This window comes from Hypanus sabinus, chromosome 10 (assembly GCF_030144855.1).
Source record: "Hypanus sabinus isolate sHypSab1 chromosome 10, sHypSab1.hap1, whole genome shotgun sequence".
In the NCBI taxonomy this organism is placed as follows: domain Eukaryota; kingdom Metazoa; phylum Chordata; class Chondrichthyes; order Myliobatiformes; family Dasyatidae; genus Hypanus; species Hypanus sabinus.
The window spans coordinates 80,859,584-80,883,309 of NC_082715.1; the positions used below are offsets into that span (position 1 = coordinate 80,859,584).

The 23,726-nt window shown below is 41.7% G+C and overlaps 1 protein-coding gene and 1 long non-coding RNA gene across 8 annotated transcripts in view; both read left to right on the forward strand.

Annotated features, from left to right (window-relative positions):
- Nucleotides 1–14,719, forward strand: part of LOC132400818 (uncharacterized) — a 42,673-nt gene extending 27,954 nt beyond the window's left edge. For 6 of the 7 annotated variants that reach the window (XR_009514392.1, XR_009514396.1, XR_009514395.1 and 3 more), the window contains one exon: nucleotides 10,882–14,719. This is a non-coding gene — a long non-coding RNA (uncharacterized LOC132400818). The remainder of the gene's footprint in view (nucleotides 1–10,881) is intronic. The other variant, XR_009514391.1, reaches the window with a different exon arrangement.
- A 334-nt stretch (nucleotides 14,720–15,053) lies between these two features.
- Nucleotides 15,054–23,726, forward strand: part of galnt2 (UDP-N-acetyl-alpha-D-galactosamine:polypeptide N-acetylgalactosaminyltransferase 2) — a 109,604-nt gene continuing 100,931 nt past the window's right edge. The window contains exon 1 of the mRNA XM_059982216.1: nucleotides 15,054–15,270. Within this exon, the coding sequence (XP_059838199.1) occupies nucleotides 15,175–15,270 (96 nt within the window). The 5' untranslated portion in view covers nucleotides 15,054–15,174. The remainder of the gene's footprint in view (nucleotides 15,271–23,726) is intronic.

Sequence of the window (23,726 nt, forward strand, 5' to 3'; positions counted from 1 at the left end):
ACCCTTAACCTTTGACCTCTAGTTCTAGTCTCGCCCAGTAGAAAAAGCCTGCTGGCAGTTATCCTATTCATTTCTTTTACCTCTGTGACTCTGAGGAACTAGAATCTGGTATATGTAACAGTGGCTTTTTTGTACCGGCACTACAGAATGGCTAGTTTATGAAAAGTAAAGATTAAGGATCAGGTTTAAAAAGATTAGCTTTATTTATCACATGTACATTGAAACTTACAGTGAAATGCAACATTTGCGTCCATGACCAATGTAGTCCGAGCATGTGCCGGGGGCAGCCTGCAAGTGTGGCCATGCTTCCAGTGCCAACATAGCATGCCCACAGCTCACTAAACCTAACATGCCTGCTTTTGGATTGTGGGAGGAAAATGGAGCTCCGGAGGAAACCCATGTGGTCAAGGGGAGAACCTACAAGTTCCTATAGACATTGGTAGGAATTGAACCCACATTGCTGGCAGTGTAAAGTGTTATGCTACTGTGAACCCTCTAACAAGGCTCTTGAAAGAGCCTTTGATCTACAGTAGCATCAACTCTTCACCATTTATTTAATTTTTGCTCACAATCCTTGGACATTACCCTGTGCCTCTGCCCCACAATCCTTGCTGATCACTGCCAGTCCTGCTGACCACCCCATTCCAATCCTACCCTGACTGCTGCACAAACCATCCCTATCTTCTCCAAAGCTCAGCCATGAAACTGGATGACATATTTGTTTAGCTAAGTGTATAACTGATGATCATTGCCACATTGGTGATGCACCATCAATAACTCTCGGAGTTGGGAGGCAAAAGATAGGCTTTTATTAGCTGCAAATGTGACCACAACATCTTGGAGACTGAGGGAGGAGCAGTGCCTCCAATCGCTTTTATACAGGGGTCTGTGGGAGGAGCCACAGGAGCAGTCGGCAGAGGGGTGTGTCCAGACAGGAATACACATAGTTTACCACAACTGTTTTTTTTAAGATTTGCTTGACCACAAGGCCAACTGTTTGAAAGTCTGGGACTACGTCTAGAAATCAGAGACAGACCACTTTTGGGAAACTAGGAAATAACTTGGGAAATTTTGAACTCTCTTCCACAAACGGAAAATAATGTCAGGTCAATAGTTAATTTTAAGTCTATGGTCGATAGATTCCTTTGTTAAATAAAGACACTTGTGAAGAGACTTGGAATTCAAATTCAGATTTATATATCACATGTACTTCAAAACATACGTCTTTTGGATTAATGACCAACACACTCAAAGATGTGCTGGGGGCAGCCTGCAAGTGTCACCACACATTCTAGTGTCAACATGGTATACCCACCATATTCAGAATCAGAATCAGGTTTATTATCACCAACATGTGTTGTGGAATTTGTTAACTTAGCAGCAACAGTTCAATGCAATATACAACATAGAAGAAAATAAATAAATAGATTGCAGTATAGGTATATTGACTGGATTAAAAACTGTGCAAAAAACAGAAATAATATAAAACTAGTGAGGTAGTGTTTAAGGGTTCAATATCCATTTAGGAATCAGATGGCAGAGAGGAAGAAGCTGTTCCTGAATCACTGAGTGTGTGTCTTCAGGCTTCTGTACCTCCTACTTGATGGTAACAGTAAGAAAAGGGCATGCCCTGCGTGATCGAGGTTCTTAATAATGGACCTTGCCTTTCTGAGACACAACTCCTTGAAGATGTCCTGGGCTCTTTCTAGGCCAGTACCCAAGATGGGCTCTCTACCCGTTTACAACCCTCTGCAGCTTCTTTTGGTCTGTGCAGTAGCACCCCCACCCCCCACACCAGATGGTCAGAATGCTCTCCACGGTACATCAGTAGAAGTTTTTGAGAGTGTATTTGTTGACATACCAAATCTCTTCAAACTCCTAATGAAGTATAGTTGCTGTATTGCCTTCTTTATAACTGCATCAATATGTTGGGACCAGGTTAGATCCTCAGAGATCTTGACACCCAGGAACTTGAAACTGCTCACTCTCTCCACTTCTGATCCCTTTAAGAGGATTGGTGTATGATCCAGCTGACTTCAGAGTCACCCACATGCCTTCTAGCCAAAATTTCAACAGTGGTTTTCTCTTTGCCACTCTCCCATGAAGTTGCAACTGAAATTGCATCTGCCTTTGACCTATTGTGATGGCTTTAGATGATCTGAGCAATGTTGATCCCATTGCTCGGATCACCTAAAGCCTGATTGACATTGGCCTGAGGTAGAATGTATACTGCTACCAAAATGATCCCAGAGATCTTCTGCAGTAGATCTTCAGCAGAACAAAGCAAGACAACAATAACAATACAGATGCCTTTTCCATCCCTTCCACCCACCACCCAATTACACACATAGACAGGCCTCTAACCCCATGTCAGCTGCCTCTGGGCCTCTAGTCCTCCGACCTTGGCCCAAGATTCTCAGACTCGTAGACATCAGGCCTTCAACTTCAGACTTTGCCCAAAGTATTGCCAAACATTGGTCTGACAATTAGGTATTAGAGCAGCCATTGTTTCATTGAATGTTAGAACAGGCCAGAATGTTTAAAGCCAGATTCATGTTCCTATGTTCAAATACAGTGCAAGTCTAAAGATGGCTAAACTGCTCTCCATTGCTCTCCTTGCTGGTTTTGAAGGAGGAAAAACAAAGAAAGGTTTTGCTTCTTCTCTCCTTTTTCCAGCTCTCCTTGTCTTTGGGCCCTGCCAACCTACTACTGTACAAAGAAATAATATCTGCCTAAGCCAGAATTAGATTTACTTATTAATTAAGGGAAAATAAAATGCATTGATAGTTAGCATCAATTTTTCCAGACAATGCTAACAACATAAAATGTAAAATATTTGAAAGCTTGGTGAGGCATTGACCTAGTCTAGCTGGAACTACTGGAAACAGATTACAGATCTTAAGGAGTCACAGTCTAGTGGAATAATATTGAATCTTAATAATCTTCAAGAATTACAGATGTTTTGATAATGATTCTTTGAGTTTTGATCGTAGAGTGGTGTAGCACAAATATAGGCTTCTTGGTCCACCTTCTCCACAGCCGGTGCAGTCCCAATTGTCTTCCAGGTTGATTCCTTCCACGTGGATACTGAAACCATTGACTCTTCAGACTCTGAGTCTGAACACTTCTTGGGCATTCTGGACTACTTTGTCCCAGAAATTTTACTTTGATTCATTGAAAAAGGGCCAGCCCTTGTGCTGCACGAGTATGGCTGTAGCAAAAAATATTGGTTCCTTTTTTCCCCATCTACACCATTTGCCAGCATTAGGCCAAACTTCTCCATGCCTTGCCTATTCAAGTGATGGTGAAACATCTGTCAAATGTGGTGACTCCAGTAGAAAGTTTCAGATATCAACCACCGTCTGCGTGAAAAATCTATTCCCCCTCCCCCCCCCCACGAACACCTTTAAAACTCCTGTCTCTCACGGTAAACCTATGGCTACCTGATTTTGATAAGAAAGACATGGAAGTGATCTTATTTTCATGAGATGAAAAATAAAACTAATCTGGATATATATGGTGCAAGGTGGTGTAATGGTTAGTACAATGCTTTACAGTGCCATATTCAAAAGACGTACATTAGGATTAGTGACTTGTGGGCAGCCCCCAGAACACCTCATATGGTGGCACAAAAGATACCTTTCACTGTATGTTTTGATGTGGCAAATAAAGCTGATCTTTAAATCTGACCTCTTTAATGATTTCATGACATCAGGATTTTAGAAATGTAAATAGTCTTATATTCAATTATATAGTTTATGAAGTACTGAGCAGAGTAATTTCAGAAACCCAAGAGCCCTTGTATTATACAGTGTTCTCGAAATGGCAATTTGATAAGCTGGTTTAGTAATGCTGTTTGAGATTTGAATATTGCTCAGGCCTTGACGTATTCTGAAAGTAGTGCAGCAGCACTTTTCTTGTACATCAAGAGGCCGAAAGACATCACTTCCAACAGGGTAATGGTCATTTAGTGCTCATGTTTTTGGAGTGAGTTAGTCAGAAACAAGAATACTGCCGATGGAATTACAGTCTGTGTGGTGTAAAGCTAATACTGCACATCAGCCAGGTAACACCATCCTGATTGTAAAGTATGGAGGAGGTAGCATCATGCTATGGGGATACCTTTTGGTGGCAGGGACTGGAAATCTGGTGGAGGTTGATGGGAAAACGAATGCTGCTAAGTACAGAGAGGTCCTAGATAAAACCTAGGCAGAAAGCTTAAACTGGGGAGGAAGTTTGCCTTTCAGCAGGAGAACGACCTCAGGCACACTGCCAGAGCAACCATGGAGTGGCTTCAGATGAAGAAAATCGATACCCTTGAGCGGCCCAGTCAGAGTCCGGACCTTAACTTGAATAAATAACTCTGGCAAGACTATAAGATTGTCTATCACTGCTCCCCAATTTACCTGGCTCAGCTTGAGCAAATAGCAAGAAGGAATGGACAAATCTTGCTCCATCACATTGTGCAAAGCTAATAAAGACTTATCTAAAAAGACTATTGGCTGTAATAGCTGCGAGATCTGGTTCAACTAAGTATTGAGCAAAGGGGGAAGAATACGTTTGAACTGCTAGCATTTTGGATTTCTAAGTTTTAATTTTTCATGGTTTACAATTTTCTCTGTCTTTTGGGCTCTACTGTGAAAAAAAGGAGCAGGTGATTCACACAAAAAGTCTGTTAAATTGATCAATATCCCTGGTTTTAATAATACTCATTTATGTAAACAAAGGGTTGGGGGGGTGGTGGTACTATTCAAGGCACTGTAACCAATAAAATAACCAAATGACCAGATTCAAGTAAAGTGATACTTGCTACTGAAACTAAGAAGTTTCTAGAAAAATATAGAGGCAACTATATTGTAATTACTGGAAAATTAACTGAACAATTATTTGTATGGAGATGATTAATAAAAATACAAGCAAGCATGAGAAAGTTATCTATAAGAAAAAAATCAAGAAAAATAGCTATTCTACACCCCGTTCCAACCAGTTTCACAGCTGAAATTCTGCAAGGAGCTGTTAGAGTGACCAGAGACTTCAAATTACATACAAATAAAAACAGGGAATTATATGCCATATGCTACAACCTATAGCTCACTGGTCCATAGCATAAGTACAGATGACTGGCTTCCTTTGAATTTCCAGCCAGTAATATGTGAGCCCAGCCCAATGCTTCTTTTCCTGGGTTTCAACTATCCTTCCATGGCTAAGTGTACTGATAAAGCTATAGATACCAAGAAGATCACAGCCTGATAGTAAAGGTGTTCTCCAAAATGGGACAGGTCTCTAAACATAGAGGTGGCATGTTCTTGTATAGCAGTTCTTGTAATGCTTTACAGTGTCAGCAATCAGTGATCAGGCTCAATTCCCATCATTGTCAGTTAGGAGTTTGTTTGTTCCTCCCACCACCCCATGACGACATGGGTTTCCTCCAGTGCTCTGTTTTCCTCCCACATTCCAAAGATGTATGGGTTAGGGTTAGTACGTTGTGCATGCTATGTTGGTGCCAGAAGCATATGACACTTGTGGGCTGCCCCCCAGCACATCCTCACACTGTGATTATCGTTGACACAAACCTTGCATTTCACTGTATATTTCAATGTACTTGTGACAAATAAAATCAATCTTTATACATTCTGTCTTTAACTAAAACAGTAACATTTATCCAATAATGTGCAAAGTTGTATATATATATATCCTGATTACAAAATACATTCTAACTAACAATAATCTAATCAGTCTTCCCTCAGTCATACGCAAAGAAGTAGAAGCAGGACATAGCAACCAAAAAATTGATTATTGATGATCAGTTTGTTTATCAAGTACTTTTTCATTGATTCTATTGTTTTTCATTATTCTACTAAGAACGCCCACGAGAAAATGAATCTCAAGGTAGAATATGGTACATACTAGCCCTGTGGATCAGAAGGGTAGGGAAAGGAAGAGGAAGGCAATAGTAATAGGGAACTCTATAGTCAGGGGGTCAGACAGGCTATTCTGTGGACACAGGAAAGAAACTTGGATGGTAGTTTGCCTCCCAGGTGCCAGGGTTCATGATGATTCAGATTGCTTCCAAGATATCCTGCAGTGGGAGGGAGAACAGCCAGTGGTTGTGGTACATATTGGTACCAATGATAAAGGTAAGAAAAGGGAAGAGGTCCTGAAAACAGACTACAGGGAGTTAGGCAGGAAGTTGAGAAGCAGGATCCCAAAGGTAGTAATCTCGGGATTACTGCCTGTGCCACGCGACAGTGAGAATAGGAATAGTGAGGTGGAGGATAAATGCGTGGCTGAGGGATCGGAGCAGAGGGCAGGGATACAGGTTTCTGGATCATTGCAACCTCTTTTGGGGCAGGTGTGACCTGTACAAAAAGGACAGGTTGCACTTGAATCCAATGGGGACCAATATCCTGGCGGGGAGGTTTGCTAAGGCTATTGGGGAGAGTTTAAACTAGAATTGTTGGGGGGTGGGAACCGAACTGAAGAGACTGGGGAAGAGAAGGTTGGCTCACAAATAGAGAAAGCTTGTAGACAGTGTGAGGGTGAGGATAGGCAGGTGATAGAGAAGAGAAGTGCTCAGACCAAAGGTTTGAGATGTATCTATTTTAACGCAAGGAGTATTGTGAACAAAGCGGATGAGCTTAGAGTGTGGATCAGTACTTGAAGCTATGATATGGTGGCCATTACAGAGACTTGCATGACTCAGGGGCAGGATTGGTTACTTTAAGTGCCGGGCTTTAGATGTTTCAGAAAGGACAAGGAGGGAGGCAAAAGAGGTGGGGGTTTGGCACTGTTGATCGGAGATAGTGTCATGGCTGCAGAAAAGGTGGAAGTTATGGAGCGATTGTCTACGGAGTCTCTGTGGGTTGAGGTTAGGAGCAGGAAGGGGGTCAATAACTTTACTGGGTGTTTTTTATAAGCCACCTAATAGTAACAGGGATATCGAGGAGCAGATAGAGAAACAGATTCTGGAAAGGTGTAATAATAACAGAGTTGTCGTGATGGGAGGTTTTAATTTCCCAAATATCAATTGGCATCTCCCTAGAGCAAGGGGTTTAGATGGGGTGGAGTTTGTTAGGTGTGTTCAGGAAGGTTTCTTGACACAGTATGTAGATACGCCTACAAGAGGAGAGGCTGTACTTGATTTGGTATTGGGAATTGAACCTGGTCAAGTGTCAGATCTCTCAGTGGGAGAGCAATTTGGAGATAGTGATCATAATTCTGTCTCCTTTACAATAGCATTGGAGAGAGAGAAGAACAGATAAATTAGAAAAGTGTTTAATTAGAGTAAGGGAAGTTATGAGGCTATCAGGCAGGAAATTGGAAGTTTAAATTGGAAACAGATGTTCTCAGGGAAAAGTACGGAAGAAATGTGCCAAATGTTCAGGGGATATTTGTGTGGAGTTCTGCATAGGTATGTTCCAATGAGACAGGGAAGTTATGGTGGGGTACATGAACCCTGATGTACAAAGGCTGTAATAAATCTAGTCAAGAAGGAAAGAAAAGCTTACAAAAGGTTCAGAGAGCTAGGTAATGTTAGAAATCTAGAAGATTATAAGGCTAATAGGAAGGAGCTTAAGAAGGAAATTAGGAGAGCCAGAAGGGGCCATGAGAAGCCTTGGCGGGCAGGATTAAGGAAAACCCCAAGGCATTCTACAAGTATGTGAACAGCAAGAGGATAAGCTGTGAAAGAATAGGACCTATCAAGTGTGACAGTGGCAAAGTGTGTATGGAACCGAAGGAAATGGCAGAGGTACTTTACTTTACTTTAGTATTCACTGTGGAAAAGGATCTTGGTGATTGTAGTGATGACTTGCAGCAGACTGAAAAGCTTGAGCATGTAGATATTAAGAAAGAGGATGTGCTGGAACTTTTAGAAAGCATCAAGTTGGATAAGTCGCTGGGACTGGATGAGATGTGCCCCAGGCTACTGTGGGAGGCGAGGGAGGAGATTGCTGAGCCTCTGAAGATAATCTTTGCATCATCAATGGAGATGGGAGAGGTTCCAGAGGATTGGAGGGTTGCAGATATTGTTCCTTTATTCAAGAAAGGGAGTAGGATAACCCAGGAAATTATAGACCAGTGAGTCTTAACTCAGTGGTCAGTAGGTTGATGGAGAAGATCCTGAGAGGCAGGATTTATGAACATTTGGGGAGGTATAATATAATTAGGAATAGCCAGCATGGCTTTGTCAAGGGCAGGTCATGCCTTACAAGCCTGATTGAATTTTTGAGGATGTGACAAAACACACTGATGAAGGAAGAGCAGTAGATGTAGTGTATATGGATTTCAGCAAGGTATTTGATAAGGTACCCCATGCAAGGTTTATTGAGAAAGTAAGGAGGCATGGGATCCAAGGGGACATTGCTTGTGGATCCAGAACTGACTTGTCCACAGAAGGCGAAGAGCGGTTATAGACGGGTCATATTCTGCATGGAGGTTGGTCACCAGTGGAGTGCCTCAGGGATCTGTTCTGGGACCCTTACTCTTCGTGATTTTTATAAATGACCTGGATGAGGAAGTGGAGGGATGGGTTAGTTAGTTTGCTGATGACACAAAGGTTGGAGGTGTTGTGGATAGTGTGGAGGGCTGTCAGAGGTTACAGTGGGACATTGATAGGATGCAAAACTGGGCTGAGAAGTGGCAGATGGAGTTCAACCCAGATAAGTGTGAAGTGGCTCATTTTGGTAGGTCAAATATGATGGCAGAATATAGTATTAATGGTAACAGTCTTGGCAGTGTGGAGGATCAGAGGGATCTTGTGGTCTGAGTCTATAGGACACTCAAAGCAGCTGTGCAGGTTGATTCTGTAGTTAAGAAGGTGTATGGTGTATTGGCCTTCATCAATCGTGGAATTGAATTTAGGTGCCAAGAGATAATGTTGCAGCTATATAGGACCCTGGTTAGACCCCATTTTGAGTACTGTGCTCAGTTCTGGTCGCCTCACTACAGGAAGGATGTAGAAGCCATAGAAAGGGTGCAGAGGAGATTTACAAGGATGTTGCCTGGATTGGGGTACATGCCTCATGAGAAGAGGTTGAGTGACCTCAGCCTTTTCCCCTTGGAGAGATGGAGGATGAGAGGTGACCTGATGAGAGGCATTGATTGTGTGGATAGTCAGAGGCTTTTTTCCCGGGCTGAAAGGGTTGCCACAAGAGGACACAGATTTAAGGTGCTGGGGAGTAGGTACAGAGGAGATGTCAGGGGTAAGTTCTTTACTCAGAGAGTGGTGAGTGCGTGGAATGGGCTGCCAGCAATGGTGGTGGAGGTGGATACAATAGGGTCTTTTAAGAGACTGTTGGATAGGTACATGGAGCTTAGTGAAATAGACGGCTACAGGAAAGCCTAGTAATTTCTGAGTTAGGGACATGTTCGGCACAACTTTGTGGGCCTGTATTGTGCTGTAGGTTTTCTATGTTCTATGTTCTACTTAGATAATAAATTTACTTTGAACTTGAACTTTAATGATAATCAGTGGTTCTGAGCTAAGTGATACCATTCTAGACACTTACATGAATTTTAGTAGAAAATACCTTCCACATATTGACACAGTGGCTTTGCAAACCTATCATGTATTTCAAATATACACTTCAACTGAATGTATGCAATAAAATCATTCATGTGATGACTGCCCATGAATTTTTAATTATCTAATCAGAATGCAATTCTTTATAGTTGGATTTCTAATTAGTAGCTAATGTTTAATATATTGGACACATCTTGAAACTGCATCGGAGATTTCATGCACCAGAAATTCCATCTAAATGAACCATGCTCTTTAAAAATAATTCAGCTTATGGTTGATTCAGAAGCATCAGCAATTTGACAACCAAAAAACTGTTCTAATACGCACTATATAAAAAGTTGTAATGCTTTGAAAAAAGCCATCAATGAACTCAGGTTAGATAAAACCGTCTGAATCCATTGTATACGAAAAGAATGCTTTCACTTATTTGGGTGTCAGCTTCAGCTACATGCTTATGTTCATCCCTCTTGTGTGGCTGTAAATTCATGTTCCTGAGGGAAACACATAATCTGGCTGACAAATCAGTAGTGAATCAGTACTAGATCTGACATTCACTTGACATGCTGAACCAAAGTTCATTCTATGCTTTAGCAAATATCAGTATAATCAGGATACTTTTATTTACTTACTACTGCATAGAAGGGAACCTCATGACCAGTGTTACTCCCGGTACAAAAATCCCATTCTCTCTCTCTCTCCTTATAAACATGAGAAAGTCTGCAGATGCTTGAAATCCAAAGCAACACACACAGCAGGTCAGGCAGCATCTATGGAAATGAATAAATAGTTGATGTTTCGGGCCGAGACCTTTGTTCAGGATTGAGAAGGAATGGGGAAGACACCAGAATAAAAAGGGTGGGGGTAGGGGAATGATGCTAGCTGAAGCCAGATGGGTGGGAAAGGTCGGGGGTTGGAGAAGAAGGAATCTGATAAGGGAGGAGAGCAGACCGTAGGGAAAGGAAAGAGGAGGCAGGAGAGAAGAGGTAAAAGATTAGCGTGGGGAATAGGGGAAAGGGAGGGGGATTTTTATTACCAGAAGGAGAAATCAATATTCATGCCATCAGGTTGGAGACAACCAAGATGGAAAATAAGGTATCTTGGCACGAGACACCCTCTCGTTATATCAATGAAGCCCAGCAACTTATTTTCTCTGACATGCCGAGCAACTTCCCATTAATTCCTTTGCCACTTATCCACTAGAGCAATTTACCGTTGTTAATGAATCTACCAGAGAATGTGCAAACTTCACACAACATTCCAAGTTTCAGATTGAACTGTTGCCATCATGCTGTGGAACAGACACTCCTAGCCTGTTTATTAATTAATTTGTTTGTCTGTTTATTTATCTATCTATTTAGTGATACATCATGGAACAGGCCCTTCAAATCCAACGTGTTGTGCTGCCGAGCAACCCACCAATTAAACCCTAGCCTAATCACAGAACAATTTACAATGACCAATTAACCTACATACGAGTATATCTTTGGACTGTGGGAGAAAACTGGAATACCCAGAGGAATCCCACATGGTCACAGAGAGGACATTCAGGCTCCTTATAGACAGTGGCGGAATTGAACTCTGCCCTCCAATGCCTAAGCTGTAATAATGCCGTGCCAACTGCTATGCTACTGTATTGCCATTGCTTGTTCATTTTTCAAACAAAATCATCAAGACAGTTTATCTTATCCCAAGTTTTCTTATGCCTATTTTCATTTTTGAGATGAGATCATGATGGGCCTATCATAAATATAACATTTTTCAGTGTTTTTGTAATAAATTTCAATGGCATCGTACTGACTAATTAAAATTTTAAAGTTGGTAATTCTAACACCATTGTCACTCTGGCAGCAGTTCAGAAACTCAAAAGAAAACTGGTACGAGCTGCTTAAAATCATCTTAACTCAGAAAACAGCATTATTTTGCATATGTCTTGGTGTCCATTATGAAATTCAACATACTTTTTGATGGAATTTTTATTCTCCCGAAACTGCCCTGGCTGCTGTGCTCCTTACCTGCTAAAATGATGAATAGATAAGTGAGGTTTTGGGTTCAATTGTTTGCATGATTTCTGCTTTTTCCTCTTTCTCTTGCCCTTTTTCTTTTATTTATTTATTTTCTTTAATTGAGTTCTTTCAGGTTTCTTGCTTTGTGGATATCTGTAAGCAAACAAATCTCAAGGTTGTATAATTTATACATTCTTTGATAATAAATGTAATTTGAATCTTTGTTGTAAATTTTCTCCAGATTATATGGATAATGGAGCAAAATGCAACACTCATCCCCAGCATGTTATTTGCAGCTCACTAGTCTGAAAGATGACAGTCCTTCTTTATAGAACATAGGACATTACAGCACAGTGCAAACTGTTCAGCCATGATATGATGACTTTATTAATTACTCTAAGATCAATCTAAAGTTTCCCTCCTACATACCCCTATAGTTTTCTGTCATCCATGTGCCTATCTGAATATCGTAAATCTCGCTAATGTATCTGTCTCTACCATCACCCCAGCAGCATGTTCCACGCACCCACCACACTCTAGTTAAAGAACTTAACTTATAACCCCCTATACTTTCCTCCAATCACTTTAAAATTATGTCCTCTTGCATTAGCCATTTCACCCTCGGAAAATGTTTCTTTATGAAGTCACCTCTCATCCTCCTTTGCTCAATAGAGAAAAGCTGTAGCTCACTCAGCTTATCTTCATAAGACATGCTGTCTAGTCCATACAGCATCCTGGTAAATCTCCTCTGCACCATCTCTAAGACCATGGGAGTGTGCAGAAGAATTGTGGGGAATTGGTAGAAAGAGCAGAAATAAACAGACAGCATTCATGCAGTGCTCTGGAGAGAGACATGACTCCTAAACGTGTTGTTCTTCGGAACATTCCCCTGACTCCCTAGGAACAATGTTCCCATCCTCCTCCTCCACACCATTTCACCATCCAATTTTTTTTGACAGCAATACACCATCCTGCACCGGGGAAAGTTTTGTTTGTTTTCCTCTAGGACAGGCATGGGCAAACTACGGCCCACAGGCCATATGCGGCCCGTTAAGCTTTTTAATCCGGCCCACAGAACTTGATGAAATTATATTAATAAACCTTGTTAACGTTTTTTCCCCGCAAATCTGGCGTTTTCCCAATAGATGACGCACTCTATATACATTTGTGGTGACCCATTTCCTGGCACATCCGAACCGGCTCACAATTAGCCAGCGTTCCGGCTAAGGGAGATGGCCTGCGGGGATTTGCGTGCACAGAGCTTTGGAGCCTCTGCGCCACGGAGGGCAGGTTGAGGGAGGCTTAAGTGAGGCTGGGGATTTCGAATAAAGTTTTTTTCTTCGACTGCAGTTACCGACTCCGTGTCGTAATTTTAGCGCTGCATGTAGCACACTGCTACACATTGACCTTTGTTGAGGTGCAGCGTATTACTCCACATTTACACTTTACTCTTTGTTCGGCTCGACCTATTTGTGTGAACAGGCGTTCAGCGTCATGAACATCAACAAAGCCAGCCACAGATCCAAGTTAACTGACCAACACCTCAGATCCATCCTGAGAATCGCCACAACAAAACTAAATCCAGACTTTGATGCGCTGGCTAAAAAGGGAGACCAACAACACTGTTCCCACTGAAATTAAAAATGTTTCTTCGTTTTGTTTTGTAAAAAATGCATTTGAAAATATTTTTTTCAATAAGCCTTACATGTTACATGTCATTTCTGTTAAGTGATGGACATGAGTAGTGCGCAGGTGCACGTACGTTCTCAAAATAAAAAATGCACTCCAGATCAAATAACGCGCTGTCATTGTTCTGTCTTTGTGCTGGTCGTTGTTGAGTTTTGGCACAGGGGACAATTGAATAAGAAGGAGCAGGACAAGTAGACCTGCATCTCCTACCGTTTTTGAAATAAAGACAGTCAGGAGGAGAGTGATGATGATAATATCTTGAAGGATAACAGAATTTTCAGTGCTTTAAAATAATAACTGTTACTATTAAAAAAGCTGTATTTTATTCATTTAATTTTCAGTGTTTTAAAAGTCATTTCAATAAATAGCTAAATACCATGGGACTTCAAAGACAGATATTTTGTTGTAATGCATTTGTTCATTTTCAATTGAAATTAAAGCACATGTTTTCTACATATCCCATGATATTTTATTTTCTCTTATGAGGTGTATTACCAAAACACTCCGTCCATCTGCTCCTGGTCCGGCCCCCCTGTCAAATTTTAGAACCCTTTGTGACCCACTAGTCAAAAAGTTTGCCCACCCCTGCTCTAGGAGCTTGCTACAGATATTGCATCTGCCAACTTAATTTTGTCATTCAAATTGATATATGAAATGTAAAATACATTCTTCACGATCTTATGCAATGAGATCCATATGGAGTGATCAGCAATACATACAGTGCTGAATTATGATTATAATTATTACTATAATTATTCAAGCTTAAGTTATTATTATCATGCAACTGTACACATGTATACATTAAGCAAAACAATGTTCCTCTGGAATCAAGGTGTAAAACTCTGTGTGTGTGTGTGATACAGCACATAAATAATATTAATGCAATGATATTAACAAAAATATTCTGTAGATGTACAAGTTGACATATGAAGTACATATACACTACATTGTTATTACTGTTATGTAATATATACAATGCATTTTCATTGTAAATAATGTAGTTTTATTTTCATTATTACATAAAATTATACTTACATTAATTTTAAAATAGTGTCTTTATTATAAACTATGTAACATAGCTTAATTATTTGCAATGCAGAATCAACCTTCATGAACAGACTTTAGTCCTGATGAAAGGTCTCAGCCCAAAACGTCAATTGTGCTCTTCCTATTCTTTCTGCCTGGCCTGCTGTGTTCCACCAGCATTTTGTGTGTATTGTTTGAACAGACTTTATGTTAATTTTTGGATTACAATATGCAAGGCTATACAATATATCAGTTGCATGAGAAAATTAAATTAATTTTGTGCACTTTGCTATTGTTAATAAATGAGATATTATATATATAATTAATGTAAAATAATTACTATCTCGTCTATTTATTATAATAAGTAATGCTGAATTATGTATACACAGTAAGGAAACACTATTTTATTCATGCTATGGAATGTAAGTTATCTTTGCTGGTATTATCTATGTGTTATTATATTATTGCAGTATTATTATTGCAATATTATCTCCATTAAATACAAGCCAGTGTCTCCATAGGGCATTGCTTTATTTATGTAATCTAATATTAAATATTTAATATTATTTAATATTGTATTTAATATTAAATACGATATATAATTATCTGTTAAGTGTTGATGTAATGTAGTACAAAATATCTTAATTATGAGTACAGCATAATTGGTGACTTAAATTTTATATGTAATGCCGAATTAGCTCTTATTGCAAAATTAGCTGCACGCTTGCGTTGAGGCTTTGGGTGCGGGGAGCTCTGGGCTTCCAGCCGGCGTGGGCGCTCGTCCTCGCTTGCGTACCCTTTACCCCCTGACCTTCGCCCAGGCGCCAGCCTGCGCGGCTCTTCGCTGATGGATGCTGAGCGTCGTTTCGTCGCCAGTGCCGATTCGGCCTGCTCCTCCGACTCGGCCTCTTCCCTCGCACCCTGCTCGGAACTATGCGGAGAAAGTCCAGGATCCTGCTATGCTTTGCCTTCCTCTGGGTGCTGGGGATCGCCTACTACATTTATCTGGGCAACGGAACAAGCCGGAAGGTAAGGATTAATAACTTTTATTTATTTATTGGTTAAAACGAAAGCGCGACCGGTGGTGTGCTGGGCCTCGGCTCCCAGCCGACCCGGTGAAGGGAGTAATCTCAGGATCGGTCCCCGTTACTCTGCCCGAGCCGGGCATCCGTCTTGCATTGGTCTGGGCTAGACTGGCGTGCAGTGCAGCATATGGACACTTGGCGAAACACCCGGGGGCGGACAGATGTGAACTGGATCGCCTGTGTAGGTGCTCGTTCGCTCATTTAGCAGCTGGATCTGCAGTCTCCCATGCCTATGTTCTTGTCACGGCAGAATCAGCCGGTTGCTAGGACCACTGTGTCAGACCACGGGAAACGCTGTCGGTCGCAGGGACACGGTCAATCTAGGAGAAACTCAGTCGCAGGTACACTGGGTCAGTCCACGGGAAACACTGTCAGTCGCAGGGACACGGTCAATCTAGGAGAAACTCAGTCGCAGGGACACGGTCAATCTAGGAGAAACTCAGTCGCAGGTACACTGGGTCAGTCCACGGGAAACACTGTCAGTCGCAGGGACACGGTCAATCTAGGAGAAACTCAGTCGCAGGTACACTGGGTCAGTCCACGGGAAACACTGTCAGTCGCAGGGACACGGTCAATCTAGGAGAAACTCAGTCGCAGGTACACTGGGTCAGTCCACGGGAAACACTGTCAGTCGCAGGGACACGGTCAATCTAGGAGAAACTCAGTCGCAGGTACACTGGGTCAGTCCACGGGAAACACTGTCAGTCGCAGGGACACGGTCAATCTAGGAGAAACTCAGTCGCAGGGACACGGTCAATCTAGGAGAAACTCAGTCGCAGGGACACGGTCAATCTAGGAGAAACTCAGTCGCAGGTACACTGGGTCAGTCCACGGGAAACACTGTCAGTCGCAGGGACACGGTCAATCTAGGAGAAACTCAGTCGCAGGGACACGGTCAATCTAGGAGAAACTCAGTCGCAGGGACACGGTCAATCTAGGAGAAACTCAGTCGCAGGTACACTGGGTCAGTCCACGGGAAACACTGCCAGTCGCAGGGACACGGTCAATCTAGGAGAAACTCAGTCGCAGGTACACTGGGTCAGTCCACGGGAAACGCTGTCGGTCGCAGGGACACGGTCAATCTAGGAGAAACTCAGTCGCAGGTACACTGGGTCAGTCCACGGGAAACGCTGTCGGTCGCAGGGACACGGTCAATCTAGGAGAAACTCAGTCGCAGGTACTCTGGGTCAGTCCACGGGAAACGCTGTCGGTTGCAGGGACAATGGGTCGATCAATGGGAAACGCAGGGATGCTGGGTCACTCACATAGACACTGGAACTTGCAGACTGGGTTACATTGATACCGGAACCTGCATTCACCGAAGCACTCATGCGGACATTGAATCAGATATTCTGACATGGATGGCTGACAAATACTGGAATTTGCAGACATTAGCTCTTGCAGAGATAACGGGCTCAGCCACTGGATCCATCACATAGATGGAACTTGCAGGCTCAGAATCATTGGATTGGAACTTGTGGAAGCTGGAGCAGTTACACATCTGCTTGGCTTTGCGAATAACTTAATTGCACACCTTTTTTGCGGGTTCTGAGCTGGCTGATGAGGGAACCACAGGGAACCAGATGCGGCAAGTGAAGATTTGGAGGTAGTCCACTCCTGTATGAAGGATCTTTGTGTGTTTCTAATGCATGGCCTTGGAAGTTCTCAATACCATCTCGAATGCCCCTTCTCCATTTTGAGCCAATGTGGCCCAGTGATTCCTGGGAGTCACTAGTGGGGAATTGCATTTTTGAAGGATGCTCCATCTTCTTGAATCATTTCTTTTTTCTACCTGGTAATTATTTTGAGACAGTGAAGCACTCTCAGACACTGGATTATTCATTTCTATATCTAATGCAGCAGCATAGTAGTGTAGTGTTAGCATAACACTTTACAGCACCAGCAACCCAGGTTCAATTCCTGTCACTGTCTAAGAAGTTTCCACCCATATTCCAAAGTGGAATGGTTAATTAGTAAGTTAATTAGGTTAATTAGTCATGTGGGTGTAATTAGGCGGCTTGGGCTCTTTGGGCCAGAAAGGCCTGTTACCATGCTATATCTTTAAATTAAAATAATAGGCCACTGGTTGATGTGGTCTGTTTGGATTTCTAGGAAGCCTTTAGTAAGATGCTACATGTGTTGTGAGGGTTTAAGCTTGTTTGCCAGGGGGATGGGAACCAGAATGTTAAGTCAGATGATAGAGCAATTAGTGTAAGGTTAGAATGTGCAGAGAGACTGAGGGGAAGGATAGGTAGTGGATAGGGTATAAATGTAGTCGAATGGGTTGAAATGTGTTTACTTCAATGCTAGAAGTATTGTTGATTCCAGTTAATTGGAATTAACATTCCAGTTAATTAGGACACATTGGGACCAGTACATTTTGGCCCAGTTAAGCAGCTGCCTCAGTTAGCTGAAGTTTCATGGAATTAGTTAAAAGGTATAAAAAAATGAACTACTATTCAACTGAGTAACAATTTATGTTTTTAAATGAAATACTGAACAAATTAGAACACCACCAATACCTCTACAGTTCTATAAAGTTGTGTAGCTATATAAAATAGTTATCTACAGAGAAATCTTCCATGTTCTTCTGATTGTGCTGGTTTTGTTTGTTTACAGTCAGACACCTGGTGCAGATAATGTACTGCCTTTACACAATGCTTTCGACCACTGCTTCTTCCAAATCTTTGTTCTCATTGTAGCATTCAAGATAACTTTAAATTCTTTGTGATTCCCAACCTGTTGAAGTAATGAAATTGTTTAATTTTCACTCCCGGCATCTCCGAACTTAAATGCTTGAAACTGCAGTGAGCAAAACAGTTCCAAGTTGTTTTATTGCTTATTTTTCACTAACTATCAGTGACAAAAAAATCGTTGCTTTTTGAACATAAACACACACAACTGATGCTATTTAAAAGCTGATTTACTCTAAGCACTCTGTAGCATCTAATAGCCGCTTAAGTGCATGTGACTGACCCTAGTTTGAAACCATTCAGAAACAATCTTCTGCCCCAATTCAGTGCTGAGTTTCCCGTATAAATGAAGGGAATCCTGGTTATTTTCTCAATTTAATTTTTGTTCTTTAGGAGTTGTCCTGAATAAACAGGGACTCTAACCATTGGCCCAATTAACTGGAATCCACTGTATTAAGAACAAGGATGATGGACTGAGATCATGAATCACTAATGGAATTAAGGTTTTGTGGCCATTCCAGAGTCTTGCCTGTTGCAAGGGCAGAATTAGTTGCTTGATGTTCCAGGGTTTAGATGTTTCAAAAGGAATAGGGAGGAGAGTAAAAGAGGTAGGGGAGTGGCATTGCTAACAAGGGATAGTATCACAACTGCAGAAAAGGAGGATGTCATTGAAGGGGTTGTCTACCAAAGCAATATGAATGTAAGTCCCAAGGAAGGAACTCTCGCTCTATTGGGAGTATTCAGTAGGCTCCTAATAGTAACAGAGACACTTTTGTAAAGGCACCAAAGTAACAGGGTAGTTATAGGTAACTTCAACTTCCCTAATATTAGTTGACCCTCCTTAGTGCAAAAGGTTCAGGTACAGCAGGATGCATTAGGCGTATCCAGGAAGGATTTCTGCATTTTATGTAGATGTTGACTAGAGAAGAGGCCATACTGGATCTGGTACTATGCAATGAACCTACGCAGGTGACCGATCTCTTAGTGTGTGGTATTTTGGGGATAGTGACCACAACTCCCTGACCTTTAGCATAGCCATGGCCAAGGATAGGCACAGATGATATGGGAAAGCATCTAATTGGGGGAGGGAGTATTATGATGCTGTTAGGCAGGAACTTGGGTGCATAAATTTGGAATAGAGGTTCTCATGGAGATATACAACAGAAATGTGTTGGTTAATTAGGGAGCACTTGCATAGGGTTCTGGATAGGTCTTTCCCAATGAGACAGGAAAGGGATGCTAGGGTGACAAGAGAGATGGAACACTTAGTCAAGAGGACGAAGGAGGCATCTTTAAAGTTTAGCAATCAAAAATTAGGCAGCGCTCTTGAGAGTTATAAGGTAGAGAATTATAAGTTCATAAGAAGAAGGAGAACTAAAAGGGGACATAAGAAGGTCTTGATGAGTAGGACTAAGATAACTTCAAGGCAATCTGCAGTAACCTGAGGGACAGGAGGGATGACTAGAGTGAGGGTAGCACTGTATGTATCTTGAGCAGAGAAGATTGTGGAGGTCCTTAATAAATACTTTGCTCGGTACTCACCTGTGAAAGGGATCTTGATGTTTGTAAGGACAGCATAAACAGGCTGATATGCCAGAACATGTTGAGATTAAGAAAGGGATAGTGTGGGAGCTTCTGAAAAGGTATCAGGATATATAAGTCCCAGGACTTGACAGAATACACCCTGGTTACTACTGTGTCTGCTGTGTCTTTGGTCGTGATCTTTGGGTCCTTACTGGCCCCAGGGGTAATGGAATGGAAGATGGCAGAAGTTGTTCCATTGTTCAAGAAAGGGATAACCCTGGGAACTGTAAACAGGTGAGTATTACATCAGTGGTGGACAAACTAATGGAGAGGGTTCTTAGGATCAGGGTTTACAAACATTTGGAGCAGCATACTCTTATTAGGGATAATCAAGTATGACTTATTGAGAGGTAGGTCAAGGAGGTGACAAAGCGCATTGATGAAGAAAGAGTGGTGGATGTGGTATACGTGAAATTTAGAAAGGCATTTGACTGGTTCCCCATGACAGGTTCATTCAGAAAGTCTTGAGATATGGGATTCATGGAAATCTGGCTGTGTAGATTTGGAATGGAAGGAGAGGAGGAAATTGTTGACTTGTAGTGTTCTGTAGGGATCTGTTTTGGAATTGCTACACTGTGTGATATAAAAAAAATATATAAATGATTTGATGAAGGAGTGGAAGGGTGAGTTAATAAGTTTGCAGATGACACAAAGGCGGTAGTTGTGGGTATGTAGAAGGTTGTTTTAGGATGAAGGTATATTGTATGCTGAACTGATGGAAAAGTGGCAGATGGAGTTCAATCTGGAAAAGTGGTACACTTTAGAAGATAAAACTTAAAAACAGATGTACAAGGTTATTGGTGGGATTCTTAGCAGTGTGGGAGAATGGGCAGATCTTGGGGTCCATGTTCATAGATTGCACAAGTTGATAGGGTGGTTAAAAAGGCCTATAGTGTAATGGCAAACACAAGGAAATCTGCAGATGCTGGAAATTCAAGGAACACACACAAAATGCTGGTGGAACGCAGCAGGCCAGGCAGCATCTATAGGGAGAAGCACTGTCGACGTTTCGGGCCAAGACCCTTCGTCAGGACTGAAGGGTCTCAGCCCAAAACGTCGACAGTACTTCTCCCTATAGATGCTGCCTGGCCTGCTGCGTTCCACCAGCATTTTGTGTGTGTTGCTATGGTGTAATGGCCTTCATTAGCTAGGGGATGGAGTTCAAGGGGCATAAGATTATGTTGTGCCTTGATAAAGCTCTGGTCAGACCACTCGGTGTCAGTTCAGTTCACCTCATTATAGGAATGACGTGGAAGCTTCAGAGAGGGTGCTTAGGAGATTTACCAGCATGCTTGTTTGGATTAGAGACCGTGACATAGAAGCCAGGTTCAGTGAGCTAGGGCTTTTCTCTTTGGAGCGAAGGAGGCTGAAAGATGATTTGATGGAGATATACAAGATGATAAAAGACATAGATAAAGTGGACAGCAAGTGTCTTTTTCTCAGGGAAATAGCTAGTATTGATGGGCAGGGTGAAGATGCGTCTCTACCAAAGGAAGTGTAAGGCATTCCTTCCCTCTGGTAGCCTTAGGTCACCCTTGGGCAAGGTGTAGCACCTGCTTAGTGCCCCCCCCCCCAAAATCAGGGTCACATGAAGCCATGGGAGCTGGTGGTGGATGGTCATATTGGCAGGTGGTGCATAGCACAAATCCTCGTCATTGATACCAGACAGCCAATTTCTGAAGAGTATTGATAATGGCTGGGGTTATCCATCTTGTAAAGACACTGCCCAGAAGAAGGCAATGGCAAACTACCTCTGTAGAAAAATTTGCCAAGAACAATTATGGATAGATCATGAATGCCTGTGTCAGACGACACAGTACGTAATGATGATGAATGGCCAATATTGGAGGACGTCTGTTTAAGATGAATGGAGGAAAATTAAGTGGAGATGTCAGAGGTGTTTTTTTTCACATAGCAGGGATTACAATGCACTGCTGGGGATGGTAGTAGAGGCTGATACCTAGGGATATTATGACACATGGATGGGTATAGTTTGTCCTTTGAGAAGAAATTGATCAGTCTTTGCTGATGCACTCTAGAGTTTAGAGGAATGAGAGGTGATTTAATTGAAATGTAAAACATTTTAAGGGGCTTATCAAGATAGATGCATTCTTGGCTGGTTGCATTCCCCAGAGACAGACACAAGTTTTAAATAGGAGTCTTATTTCTGATTCTGGAGTGAGATGAGAATTTTTTTTTGCATAAAATGCAGTCAGTTTTTGTAATTCACTAACCAAAGAAACTGTGGCTTGTCTTTTGCTGAGTTATGTTCAAGACAGGAAATGATAGATGTCTGAACATTAAGGGAATCAAGGGATTTTGGTTAACTGTAAGAGATTGGGAGAGTTTAAAATTTCCTATTGAATTGCAGTATAGGCAAGAGAGGCTGATTGGCCTTCTCTAGTTCTCTTATGCCCTTATGCTGTTGCAGCCTTCATAAATATTAGAAATCTAATGCATATCTTGATTTAGTTCAATGATATTAAAATTTAAAGGATCCATTTTTTTTTACCTAATCCATATTTCACTGAGATCGAATTCCATCTTTAACAATTTAAACATTTGTTACTAATTTTGACAAGAAACTGGATAGGAAACTATCGGTAGTTGCTTTGATCGACAGAACAATATTAAAGATTGGGTCTATTTGTCACATGTACACGAAACATACATTGAAATGCATCGTTTGCATCAAATCAAATCAGTGAGGATTGTGCTGAGCAAGCCCGCAAGTGTTGTCTCATTTCCAGAGCCTACAGCAGCATGTCTACAACTCACTAACCCTAACCATATGTCTTTGGAATGTGGGAGGAAGCTAGCGGAAGCCCATGTTGTCATGGGGAGAAAGTACAAACGCCTTACGGGCAGCAGTGGGAATTGAACCCCAATCATTGATCACTGGTGCTGTATTAGTGTTATGCTAACCACTAGCTACCGTGTTATAAACTGAAAATGAATTATTATGAAGGCTTGTTTATGTGTGTGCATTTAGTTAAGACTAACACTAGTGCTAAAAAATCAAATATCTTCATTTATATCTGAATTAACAGAGTCACTGCTTCATTTTTTCCGTTCCTTAGTCCTCAATTAAGTCCATACTATAGCTGGTTGTAAATACGAGGTGCCCTGGGGATTTGGATCTAAGGACCCAATTTGATTCAGAATGCTGAAGTTGTTGCTTGCTTCTATTGTTTGCATAGGTTCTTTTCTCTTTCTTTGTGGGCACTGGGGGTTTGGTCTTAATTTTTTAAATTGGGTTCTTTCAGGTTCTTTGTTTTGCATCTGCCTGTTAGCAAACACATCTCAAGGTTGTATCATTTATACACTTGTTGATAATAAATGCACTTTGAATCATATTCAATGAAGAAACATTATTCTCTCAAGGTATGGAACTGGCCAGCACAGTGAATGATTTACAGACATTCACTATAAATTAGTTAACAAGGTGGTTCTGTAAGTGCAGACAAGAGAAGCAAATGCAGGACATGTTTCTAGGATATGTTTCTATGAAGAAAGGTGGATGGAGGATGTTGTAAAGCTCGAACACTGGATGATTATTTGTTACATGTACTTCAAACCATATAGTGATAGTTGTCTTTTGTATCAATGCCCAGCACAGTCTGAGGATGTGCTGGGAGCAGCCCACAAGTGTCACCATGTTTCCAGTGCCAGTATAGCATGCCACAACTTACTGACGCTAACCTGTAGGTCTTTGGAATGTGGAAGGAAAACAGAGCAGCCGGAGGAGACGGAGACAAGCTCCCTACAGACAGCTGCTGGAATTGACACCTGACAGACGATTGCTGGTGCTGTGAAGCTTCATGTTAACTGCTATGCCATTGTAAAATGCGCCTCCTAACAAAATTTTTGGTCATCTTTCCATATATATGTGCCTGGCTATTTTGTCTGCTTACACTTGTGTGAAGTGACATAAGGTATTTGTAGGAACATTTTACAAAAAGGTAGTGGATACGGTCTAGTCCATCATGGATAAAATCCTCACCACCAATGAGCACATCTACATGGAGTGCTGTTGCAAAAAAGCCACATCCATCATCAGGGACCCCCACCACCTGGGCCATGCTCTCTTCTCACTGCTGCCATCAGGAAGAAGCTACAGGAG